The following is a 12,834-nucleotide window of genomic DNA, read 5'->3' as shown; positions in this document are numbered from 1 at the left end:
CCAGAAATCACTTAAGACAATTTGAAAGTAAATTTGTTGAGAAAATGAAGTGGTTAATTTCAATGTACAAAAGACACGATGATGTGCATCGATGAACACGATAAAGAGCTTTAAAGTCTCCTACATTTGTCTGACGACTGCAAAATGGAAGTAATTACACACTTTTTGTCCTCCATTAATTTCATTTTATGTAAATAAATATTTTCCCAGTCCGAATTATTTGTTATTTGGAATTCGATATTAAGGTTACTTTGAGAGCATGGAGTTTGTAATTTTTCCTTTTTTTAATTTAGAGTAGAAAAATTTGGTGTTTTGTTTTTTAAGGGTTAAGATAGGATTATCTATTTTGATGAAGTTTTATCTTCGAATAATCAAATATTTGTTCGTATTTTATAAATACTGTCTTAATTATCATATATTCACAAAGCCAGTTACTTTTGTTTTTAATAACACATGAAAGATCGTCTAAAGATTTTAAATTTCCATTTTCATTAAATAAGTGCTTTGTATATAAGATTCCACTTTTCCCAGTTTTGAAAGCAAAATGATTTTCCCTTGTAGGTAAAGATCTTATTGGACCAAATAGGTTGTGTCAAAAATGTGTGTGCTGTATCTAGTTTTGTGTTTTCTTTGCAAAGCTTAAAGCATGAAAAAACTTCTTCTTTATAAAAAAGTGGCATGTGTTGAACAATATCAAATCTTTTTATAACTGTTTCTGGTGTAATTAAAAGATGCTGCAAATCAATACCTAGAGCTTTACAAAAGCTGTTTACAAAACCCTTTATCACATGCTTGGTTAACAGCAGTCTAGGAACCCAGACTGCTTATTGTCGTAAGAAATGCAAATAGGTGATATTACCTATTCGAATTGGTGATATCACCTATTCAAATTGAATAGGTAATATCATCTATTCGAATAGGTGATATCACTTATTCGAATAGGTGATATCACCTATTCAATTCCAATAGGTGATATCACCTATTCGAATAGGTGATATCACCTATTCAATTCCAATAGGTGATATCACCTATTCGAATAGGTGATATCACCTATTCGAATAAGTGATATCACCTATTCAATTTGAATGAGTGATATCACTTATACGAATAGGTGATATCACCTATTCGTATAGGTGCTATCATCTATTTGAATAGGTGATATCACTAAATGTCAATAAATACCAAAACGGTGCCTCATACGTTTGATCTGATGATCCGCGCCTGTCAACTTGATGTGATATGGCTCTTTGGATCAAGTTACTGTTATAATAATATTTATTAATTATTATCATATGATATAATATTAGAAGTGATCTGTGATGTCTAACACTGATAGCACAAAGGTTTTACAATATGTATTATATAACAATTGAAGTATATAGAACTAAAGTACTGTATAAAATACATGCAATTTTCTCCAAATGTCTGTATACCTATGATTTTTTTTTATCCTAAAATACATGTATATTCGTTGATCAATTTTCAACTACAAAATCCATATCGGGTGCTTTTATTTGCATGTCCTGAAAATATATTTGATGTGATAATTTTCCCTATATAATATGATTAACTACATGTATAATGATTAAAGAAATACCCATAGGTAAATATTGGAGGATTATTACAAGTTTACCTCCATGTGGTGAGCTAGATTCATAGATGGTGCCATAGAGTGATCTGCCCTTTGATCAAGAATACAGTAAATTAAAATGTAGTTTATTACTTAATTTGTTATCAAATGAAAGAAAAAGTGAGCAAGCTCACATACCCCACGCTTCCCCAAAACTCGACAATGCAACACGTAATGAATGGCACAGTGCATTTTAAATACACAGTATAATTCAAAAAAGGGGCATTACTTGCAAAAAATCATCACATCAAAACTTCTTGCATATACGGACATTCAAATCTTTGTATGTTACAAATTTAACTGGGCTGAAGTTTCTAGATAAATAATGGAATCAAAATTTCTTGGTAATATACAAATCTATACATTATTCTGAAATACCTACAAAGTTTCAGGAAATTCAGTGCCGGAATTATGCTGACAAACTGTTATTTAAATTCCTCAGTGATTTCGATTTGTTAATGAGTGTAAGTCCATGTCCAACACATGACAGTTTACACATTTAAATAATTGATGGAAACAAAATTATGATGTAGTCATATGAATCTGTTTATATACTGTACTTATGAAATTATTTAAGGCAAAGCACACCAATTTGAAGGGGGGGGGGGGGAAGAGAGATATCGAAGATGGTGTGTGTGTGAGTGTGTGTTTGTGTTAAACCATTAATATTTTGATCTCAAAATCAATAGGGGTCTTTTAAGGTCATAAAATATTTCACATAGAATTTCATTATAAAAAGCTGATTCCAGTGGAGTTTCTTATTACCTAGCTGGAAAGTTTCTTCAATAAAAGGCAAAACTCTTAAGGCAAAAATAATGGAATCGGAATTTCCTGGTAATATGCACATCTACACACTGTGTCCTAAATATCTGCAAAGTTTGTCCAAATTCTGTGCAGCGGTTTAAGAGGAGTTGTGCTGACAAACTGTTCATCTCTATATTCAAGATATGGCCAAAAACCTAAGTTGAAAAGTGCCGAAATTCCCAGAAAAAATAATGGAATCAGAATTTCCTGGTAATATGCACATCTACACATTGTGTCCTAAATATCTGCAGAGATTGACCAAATTCTGTGCAGCGGTTTAAGAGGAGTTGTGCTGACAAACTGTTCATCTTTATATTGAAGATATGGCCAAAAATCTAAGTTGAAAAGTGCCGAAATTCCAAGAAAATATAAAGGAATCGGAATTTCCTGGTAATATGCACATCTATACATTGTGTGCTAAATATCTGCAAAGTTTGACCAAATTCTATGCAGCGGTTTAATAGGAGTTGTGCTGACAAACTGTTCACCTCTATATTCAAGATATGGCCAAAAACCTAAGTTGAAAAGTGCCGAAATTCCCAGAAAAATACGGAATCGGAATTTCCTGGTAATATGCACATCTACACACTGTGTACTAAATATCTGCAAAGTTTGACCAAATTCTGTGCAGCGGTTTAAGAGGAGTTGCGCTGACAAACTGTTCATCTCTATATTCAAGATATGGCCAAAAATCTAAGTTGAAAAGTGCTGAAATTCCCAGAAAAATAATGGAATCGGAATTTTCTGGTAATATGCACATCTACACATTGTGTCCTAAATATCTGCAAAGTTTGACCAAATTCTGTGCAGGGGTTTAAGAGGAATTGTGCTGACAAACTGTTCATCTTTATATTGAAGATATGGCCAAAAATCTAAGTTGAAAAGTGCCGAAATTCCAAGAAAATATAAAGGAATCGGAATTTCCTGGTAATATGCATATCTATACATTGTGTGCTAAATATCTGCAAAGTCTGACCAAATTCTGTGCATTGGTTTATGAGGAGTTGCGCTGACAAACTGTTCATCTCCATATTCAAGATATGGCCAAAAATCTAAGTTGAAAAGTGCCGAAATTCCGAGAAAAAATAAAGGAATCGGAATTTCCTGGTAATATACACATCTACACATTGTGTCCTAAATATCTGCAAAGTTTGACGAAATTCTGTGCAGCGGTTTATGAGGAGTTGCGCTGACAAAAAAACAGGACTGACGGACTGACTGACTGACTGACTGACTGACACACTGACTGACTGACTGACGGACGGGTCAAAAACATTATACCTCACGCAACTTGTTGCGTGGGGTATAATCAAGCATTCATAACACTTTAATAGGCCAAAATGAATAGATAGAACACTTCATTTGCAAGTATTTTGCTCACTTAAGTAAACAACAGTGATTTATGTTCATCTGCACTTCATAGTCTTTGAACATTTTTCCTGGGGGTAAATGCAAGGTACCGTATATTGAAAATGTGATTAGAAAAGCTCAATATTTACACCTTTACCCACTATAATTTTCTCAATGTCCAAAAAATATTTTCCTCTAATGCATAGAGGGTCCTTAACAGAGATAAAGGACAAATTTTTGTTTGTTTGTCCGTGGGTACACTTTTGAGATACACCTCTTATTCTTTGAAAAAAGTTTATCAAATTCTTCTTTTTAAATTAATTTTTTTCAGAGGCACAAAAAAGGAATGATAATTTTATTGTCCATTTCTTATACATACTATAACAATTTTTTTTTCAAATGCACATTTACAATATTAACACATTCAGTTGATAACAAAAGAAATAGCACAATGGTGAAATGTACATTTGCTTGTACATATAACAATAATGATTTAATAACTTTACAAAATATTTATGAAAGCCATAATAATCTGATGCACTGAACAAATTTGCAAGAGTCTCAGCAAAAAATGATTGTGTATGCAAATTAAATAAAACATTTCTGTCAAACACTTTAAATGTATACAACATGGTAGAATGTATTCCAGTGGTTTATCTAAATTTTCTGCAATATCAGAATGGCACATACAGGATATTCACAAGATAAACAAAATTGCAATCACACAACTTTCACATCACATGGTAAAGTCTAGTTTTACTTGCCTATACAAGACAAGAAGCCTTTCACTTCTGACCAGCATAAAAATTGTTTTCTCAATACACTGGCACCAGGAAACACATTACTTCATCTAGGTAACATGTTGGTCAGGATAAAATGGGAAAAAACAAGAATGATCATGTTATGAGGTAGCTTCCTACTTACCGATTCAGGAAAAAATGTCACATGAAAGATGTTAAAACATTCAGAAAGTAAATACAGAATAATAAAGTCATTGCACTTAAAGATGATCATCATTAATTTTTAGTAAGCATCCCTCCTTCCAAATCCAAGCCCCCCCCCCCCCCCAAAAAAAAAATACATGTAAAAAAAATACATCATACTCACAAGATTTATCATTAAAAAAAAATCAAATTGGTCTGATGTAGAAAATCATGGGTACAAACATGCATATAGAATGACTTCAGCCAATAAATGAGAAGTGGGTTATTAGGTCATTTTTTGGTTAGCATGACAACACACATTTATATCACAGCTGCAGAAATGTCCAGTGTTTATTATTTGTCGTCCAGCACTATTCAGCAGAAAGATGATCCATGCATAACAGCAAAATCTCCAATCTGAGCCTCTACATGGAGAATGGAGGCATTTTTCTGTTTTTGGATTTCTCTTGTATTAGGGACTTTGTCAGTTCACTGAGCCGTTAGCATGACTGTAGTCTCCGGATGCACTGATGGCCAGCTTAGTGGATTCTGCAGTATTGACATCAAACACTTCCTGGATAGCTTGTTGGAAGCACATAAAATTGTAGTCTATAACTCCTAAAATTGGACAGAAAATATATTATATTGCCTGTTGGACCATAAGGTAATACGTTATATTTCCACTATGGAAGAGTTTTACTTCTTAGTGCGCTCTTTTGTGAAAAAGTCGGAAAATGTACAAATCTCGCGGGATTTCAGGGACAAATGTAACGTAAACATGTAAACAATATGTTGAATGTCGATGAACAAATCCTAAGAAAATGCAAATGAAATATTTTATTGTTGTAGACTTTATATACATCAAGAGTAGGAATGACAACGATATCAATTTATATCTATTGTTGATCGTATGTATCTATTTATCGTATGGTACATCTAAATACAATACACATGCCTTGGAAATGTCGTATTTTTTATTAATAGATGATAAATTTAGGGTTCTCGCTCTCTTACATATGTCTTTTAGTTCTTCTATTCTTTAATTGGAATGACAAATACATTTAACATTAAAAATTGGATTGAGATTGGCATGTTTTGTATTATCCGCAACGCCATGCTGTCCCTATCAGACGACCAAACGCGCCTCTAATTTTGAAGAGTTCACTAATGGAAATAGAACGTATTAATATATGGACAGAGGCAATTTCTTCCCTACTTGCTACAAAGTTATCAGGGTACATGTACATTGTAACTTAGTTTTAAACCTGTTACAGAGATTAGATGGTGGTCAGAGAAAAAAGCCTATCTGTTTTAAGATACAAATGTTAAGGTCTCATACAAGGATACTTAGTATATAAAATATTTACAGTCTTACAAATTAATACATTTCTCTTGTTATTTCATTTCCTATTTTCAATAGATCTACCAATACCATGAATACTGGTAGAGATGTTTAGTTCACAGACTGCATAATTCATTTTCAAATCATAGTACATGTATTTTAAAAAAAAAAAAAAAAATCACATTTTATTATTCTTGCAGAAAGATGATTACCAGTACATTTTACTACAAAATTTATTTACATAATAAGCTATATAAGTATAGTAGATGCATCAAATAGAGAGTGTTCATGAAGTCTACCTTGTTTTTCAAAACTGTCCTCCCTGAGTATACAGACTAGAGCTAAATACTTGTTGACTTCCCGTAAATATAGAATAGTCCCATTATTAAGCTTAATAGTTGACCTGGTTTTCTCATCAAATGCTGCATCATCTCTTTGGCTACAAATGGAAATTAAGTTTTGTCATAATTACAAAGGTCCATAACTCATTTTTACAAACTGCTTCTTAAGAATCTTTTCATGGAGTGGACAAAACCAAATCCTCCAAAAAACACCTTTACACAGATATATTTACATTTCCAATGTCTTTGTCCGAGATAAAATTACAAATTGTAAAAATACTTTATTTCTACATAAATCTACTGGTTCATCGATAGGCGCAGTTAAAAAAAAATCACTATTAGCACGGGAATTTGCAGAATCAGGAGCATGTAAATATAAGGAATAACTGTCAGATTTTTTGGATTCATGACGATGATCAATCGATTGGCTTGCCTGATAATTTTATGCATAAACGCCTTCGGCGTTTATGCAAATTATCACGCAAGCCACTCAATTGATCACATCATGAATCCAAAAAATAAGACAGTTATTCCTTAATTACATGTACGCCTGTATTGTTCTTGTTTACTAATTTTCAAGTACAGTAGTAGTAAGCTATGTACTCATTCTAACATTAATGCTTAAAAAAAAAAAAGAATATTGAAGTGGCATACAACCTTCCTACAGATATCACAAAAAGACCCTATAGTTTACACCAGCAACAGCTTACTTAAATACATCGCATGAATAAATGATAAACAAATTCAGACAGAGTTAATGTTGACATTATATAAAGTATCTAATTTAATGTACTACTCTTTCATGATTTTAACTGTGCTTTTTCTTGAAATTGTTTCAATAGAATTTACCCATATATTGACGAGAGGTCAATTACAACATCAATCATATCACAGCATAATTCATACGACTGCATATCTACCGCTGAGCTGTCAGTAGCCAGGTATATCTTGCACACTACGTCAAACAGGAAAGCTTTCTCCAGACCCGAATTCTAAAAAAATAAATGTTTTTTTAATGCTTTCTATACAGCCAAATGACAGAATCCTCAATTTAATAATTCTTGGATGGAAGTTGGCATAATTTTATCAACAACTTACAGAGATGAGTATATTAAGTAAATTCTCCATAACCGGCAGCTGAGGAATTAATTTCTGTACCACCTTACTGAACGCCTCGAATATAGAGTGATCGTATATACTGGTTAGTGAAAAGCTGAAAAATAAAAATAAAATCAATTTTGCTTCAAAAATAGTACGTATAGAGAATTAACTACAAACAAAATCATGCTGTAGCATCTGTCTTTAACATACTTTAAAATGTTAATACATGTATTCCCTTATCAATGTGACACTTTTTTGCCTAAAACTTTTTATTAAAATAAAATGTTTCCTCTTCATTTAAGATCACCTCATCTATCCACTTTATTATTTTAGATAGGGCCGATCATATATGGTTTAAAATGCATACTGGATAAACTGTGTTTGTGTCTTTGATGGTCTAACCCCTACCTAAGGTGGATATTTTCCAGACCATCGTCCGCCAAGTTATCATTAGCTCGCTGATATATGTCCCTTTGGGTCTCAATTCTGTGGTCATCAGATAAACCGTCCACTTTATGGATAAACACCTCAAACTTAATGTCAGGGTTGATTCCGAAGGCCTTAGACACAGTGGTGTGGAGTTTGGCGAGGGCATCTGTGTATTCATCCTTCAACAGAGAGAGATAATTGTAATAACTGATACTGGTGTATGTACATGCGACTCTCATGATAGATAATTTACTCATAAATTTTCTTCTGCTTTAAATTGTTAATAAATTCGTTCAGAATTCATAGAGAAGTTGTAAAAAATTACACAGATCAGTCACTTTGTTTTATGTAATCATTATCCTGTATAAATATCTTTCATCCTTAATAACATTAGTATTCAATATTTTATGTAAATAATGATGGAATAAAAGAAGGGCATGATTTTAATTAGGACTGAGTATCACAAGCTACTTAACAATACAATACATATCATGATACGGTAATGCAATACAACATGTATCATGATACAGCTGTCAACAACTGAATTAATCATTATCTTCACATATTATTCTTTGCTAACCTCCACAGTTATAAAATTTATATAAAAGGAATGCCTTGATACTCCTGACCAAAGTTAACAAAAGGTGGATTTATAGTCTTGACATTGTATTTTTTTCTTTGCTACCTTTTTTTCCGCCATTTTAAAACATTGCAATTTGTAAGGTTATATGTAGAAGTTTCAAACAAAACAATGAAAATTATCTTGTACTGTATCACAATACATACATGGCGATATAAAACACGTATCATGAGCCCTTGTGATCATTACAATCAATGTATTGCTGTATTGTTACACCTCTAATTTTAATGTTGTAATGCTAATCCCTACCTGTGCATCTATAACAAACACAATAGCAGAACATCCCAGGATGATTGATTCTGTGTCAAAGTTAGCAGTGTCAAAAATATTGACATGATCTGACCCGGGAAGATCCCAAATCTGGAACTGGACAAATGAACAATTGGACACATCTGAAATAGAATTCATTCAACATTTTATCACAGAAGATATAATATTTATGTTTTATGCATTATCCCAATTAAAACAAGTAACCTTAATCAAAGTAACTAACAATAACCTGTATATATAATGATTATTTTATACTAAAAGAACATAACATCTAATAAACTTCAGAAATGTCTTTAAAAACAAAAATTTAATTCTGTTTGTAATGTGCCTACTGATTGGATAGAAAATAAACATTATGTCTTATAAACTGTGTTACCTTTAAATTTCTTTATAAAGCATAAACTACCCTAACCAAGGTTGTACTGTATAAATTAGGTAGCTATTAAAATTCACTCCCTAAATAAAAAATGTTACCTTCTTTTACAATTTTATTTGTAGCCTCCAAAAATAAGGTTTCATTTGGAGAGACCTTGTGAAAAACTACTTTCTGTATGGATGTTTTCCCACTCCTGATGAAAGAGAAAGAAATCATATAACTAGTAAGCAACTGCACCAAGGCACTTTCATTTTGCACAGCTTAAGAGAACAGATTTACTGAAACAGATACAAATTCAGTTAACATAAGGAGAATGAAAAGCTTAAACAAACAATTGCTGAGTACATCTAATCGTACATCTTAATGAACTTTCAGGTAAACATGTACAGGAATTAAAGTACATGTATGCAAATTTATGAATGTACTGAAACAAAATTACCTCCGGAGTCCCATGAGGAGTATGCGAGGCTTCTGTGAGGCAGGCATGGCCTGCGAATCAGGCTCGCTGTTATCATGGCCATAATGGAACTCTTTTGGAAAAGAAGAACCAAAAGCAGCAGAACTATCTGTCTTCTCGGAGTATGACTGCAATAAAAATAGCAAATAGTAAGGGCTTTAAGTTTAATCCAGTGGTTGGCACCGACTCAAAATCAAATGTTTCTTTACTGTTGCAAAGGAGTTTTACATAAGGTCGTTTACCTTGCAGAGTAATCTGAATGTATGTTCGTTTGCCCTGAAATGTGTTCACCCTTGATGCCATTTGCCCTAATTCTGGTTCGCCCAGAATCCATTCGCTCTAAAAATTGTTCGCCCAAGGTGTGTTTGCCCTAATTTATATTGATTTTTATTGAATTGCATGATTTTTTTCTGCATGATTTATAATTCACTACATCAGTACATAGGGTATTGATGAAAAAATAAATGCATGAAGAAAATGAATAATTTTATATGAGGATTTTTAACTCCAGTAATAGATGTTTGATATACTCATTAATGTTTTAGTTACGTAATGTTAATATATATATTCTCATTTGGGAATATGAGATTCTTCAAAAAATAAAATCACTGCTCGAATTATCAACGGCCTATTAACGTCTCAATTTCTCCAATTGTCTTCATGACAGAACACAAATTTAACGAAACAAATAATTATCGAAGGTGTTACCTAATTTTCAGTATTAAAATTATTTAAATTTAGATACTGTAACCCCCCCCCCCCATTCCTAGAGAAAAACGTCTCTATGCTATTCATTATTTATTGAAGATGAAAAACATTTTGTGCTTTACTGTTCAAAGTATGACCAATATAGATGCAATTATACTGATATATTTAATATAAACACATAAACTAGTGATAATCCCATTAGAAAAATTGTCGATCCTACAAATATTACAACTGCTAGAAGGATATGTTGTTTTTTGAAAAAGTGCCTTGACACCAGAAAAGAAAGTCAGCAATGAATACTTAGAAATATGTGAATATACTCTACATTATTTTGTTTACTTCACATTTGTCACTTTGTATATGTATGTATTAATCATGTTAATTTGTTTTATGTTAATATTATTTTTTGTTCATGTCACTGTACGCCGACATGGTAATTGTCAATCAAGTGAACTGAATAACTTATGAATAACCAAACAAAATTTACATCTCTGATAAAAGTTTGAAATTGGAAATAGTAATTTTTTTTAATTTGAAAGGAATAAAAATTCCTTAACCGATACATTAACAACATTAAAAAAAAGAAATTAAATAAAATATGAAGAAATGACTTATAATTCAACAAAAATGTTAAACCTCGATCATGTTTACAATAGGGTAAATGGGATATAGGGCGAACGGGGTTTAAAGCAAATGAGAATTATGGCAAACGGACCTTGGGAATGGACTCATGTGAACAGGTAGATAGGGCGAACAGACCCGATACCGAGTAATCTCAACTGAGATTCAGCTTAGCTTGACATTTGGACTGACACTTTCATAGGCGAAAGTGTCAGTCAAAATGGCCATCTATGCCAAATCTCAGTGGAGATTAACATGCCTATTAAAAACAAACTATACGAACTCTTGGAATAGAAGAAACTTTATATAGGCCTAAATATAAAAGCAAGTCACATGACTGAAGTGAAGGAAATAAACAACCTGCATCTCCTATGGATTGGTCATCCTTTTGATGGAAAGAAGGAGTTGTGTTTGGAAAAAGACATAAGTATCATTGTAGACATAAGTTCTCACGTCAAGTGCTTACACCTAATATATATCAAATATTATGAATGACCAGATATGATGAATATATTCTGATGTTTGTTTACATCGATTTGGCTTCTAGATCTACTGTTTCTAAGTACCATTTTCTAAACACAATTTGCTATATTTCTAACATCCTCTACAAATTTTCGATTATATTTTCACTTAAGCTGATAGCTTTATGCATCAAAATTTAATAAGAGAAATGAAAGTTGTTTTTGACAGCACCTACCATTTTGAGAGGAAACACATGTGATGTAGCCTCGGTGCAAAAATATATTTATGGAACCTTCTGAACTTGTGCAATTTCTGGAACTATAACAATATAATTTTCAAATAAAAATCCAAATCAAACGTAAATGGTACCTTTTTCATTGTATAGATGAATATTCTTGTTAAGTTTTCGTTAAAGTTCAGCGTTGAGACTATAATTCAAGATGGCGACTTCCATATCAGACTAACCCAAAACATAAAGAATGTATTTTAAAACGAATGATAGGAAAGTTTGGAGCGTATTTGATCAGTTGAACGACAAAGCATAGGTATGAAAATTTGGGTTTGAAAATCCGGAAGTTAGTTTGGAAGATTGTTAATCGTTGGTATCATTTACTGCATGCTAACTCCATCTCTTCATTGTCAAAATTTTCGCTTTGAATACGCCCAGGATCCCTTCGGCCAGCACGTCGTTAGTATAAAGCCCGTTTGACAAGGAATTCCATTTGCTTAAAGCAAGCAATCCTAATATATAGATCCATTCAGTGAAAGGGAATGCATGATAAATCGAGTTTGTACAATGACGACCATATTTGTTGAAAAAAATCTAAATTATGCAGGATAAAAATAAAAAATATAAAAATAAAAAGTGGGTATTGTAAAAGGAAAGTACAGTCATTGGATGTATGTATTCGTCACTGATGTCAAAATAGCGGCGATTGTTTACATTAGCATTTACATGTTTACATAGATAGAATGTTCTATCGTTAAAATGATAAATGTCCTACGGACCCGGTTTAACGATAGAATGCGTTCCATGTATTGTCAATGTAGCAAAGAAAATATGGGAGATAACTCTAACTCAGTGCATTTACCATGAAAAATCCCGAGAGTTCCGAATGTCAACATGGTGTGTAAATTTGAAACGAGTAAAAAACATTGGTGAAAAAGTGTTGAATTCTTCCATTAGATGGACTAAATTTTTAGATGAAAGGTATTTACAGTCTCAGAAAGGTTTGTTATGATTAATTTGACTGTTATTTTCAGTGCAACTTCATTAATTTTCTCCAAAGTTGTTTCGGAGCGATTCTGCAATTTTCTGCTACATTACGGGTATATGGGAGGCATTCTAACTGTGGTGAGGGCCTGTCCCGAGACACAGTT

The 12,834-nt window shown here is 32.4% G+C and overlaps 2 protein-coding genes across 2 annotated transcripts in view; one reads left to right on the top strand and one right to left on the bottom strand.

Annotated features, from left to right (window-relative positions):
- Positions 1-4,864: 4,864 nt before the first annotated feature.
- LOC133191657 (ras-related GTP-binding protein C-like) lies at positions 4,865-9,997 on the bottom strand. The gene is made up of 9 exons (XM_061327401.1): positions 9,906-9,997; positions 9,646-9,819; positions 9,305-9,399; positions 8,810-8,952; positions 7,900-8,099; positions 7,489-7,603; positions 7,240-7,382; positions 6,349-6,488; positions 4,865-5,325 (listed from the first exon to the last, which is right to left on the bottom strand). The coding sequence occupies exons 1-9, from the start codon at positions 9,995-9,997 to the stop codon at positions 5,192-5,194; spliced, it is 1,236 nt and encodes a 411-aa protein (XP_061183385.1). The 3' UTR covers positions 4,865-5,191.
- Positions 9,998-11,906: 1,909 nt separating this feature from the next.
- LOC133191155 (exostosin-like 3) overlaps positions 11,907-12,834 on the top strand; it is a 12,945-nt gene continuing 12,017 nt past the window's right edge. The window contains exon 1 of the mRNA XM_061326863.1: positions 11,907-11,999. The gene's annotated coding sequence lies outside the window, so the exon portion shown is untranslated. The remainder of the gene's footprint in view (positions 12,000-12,834) is intronic.

Source organism: Saccostrea echinata, unplaced genomic scaffold, assembly GCF_033153115.1.
Source record: "Saccostrea echinata isolate AGI-Se365-2 ecotype Australia unplaced genomic scaffold, CSIRO_AGI_Sech_v1 ptg000023l, whole genome shotgun sequence".
Lineage (NCBI taxonomy): Eukaryota > Metazoa > Mollusca > Bivalvia > Ostreida > Ostreidae > Saccostrea > Saccostrea echinata.
The sequence above is the reverse complement of the archived record's forward strand: the minus strand, read 5'-3'. Positions and strand labels throughout refer to the sequence as shown.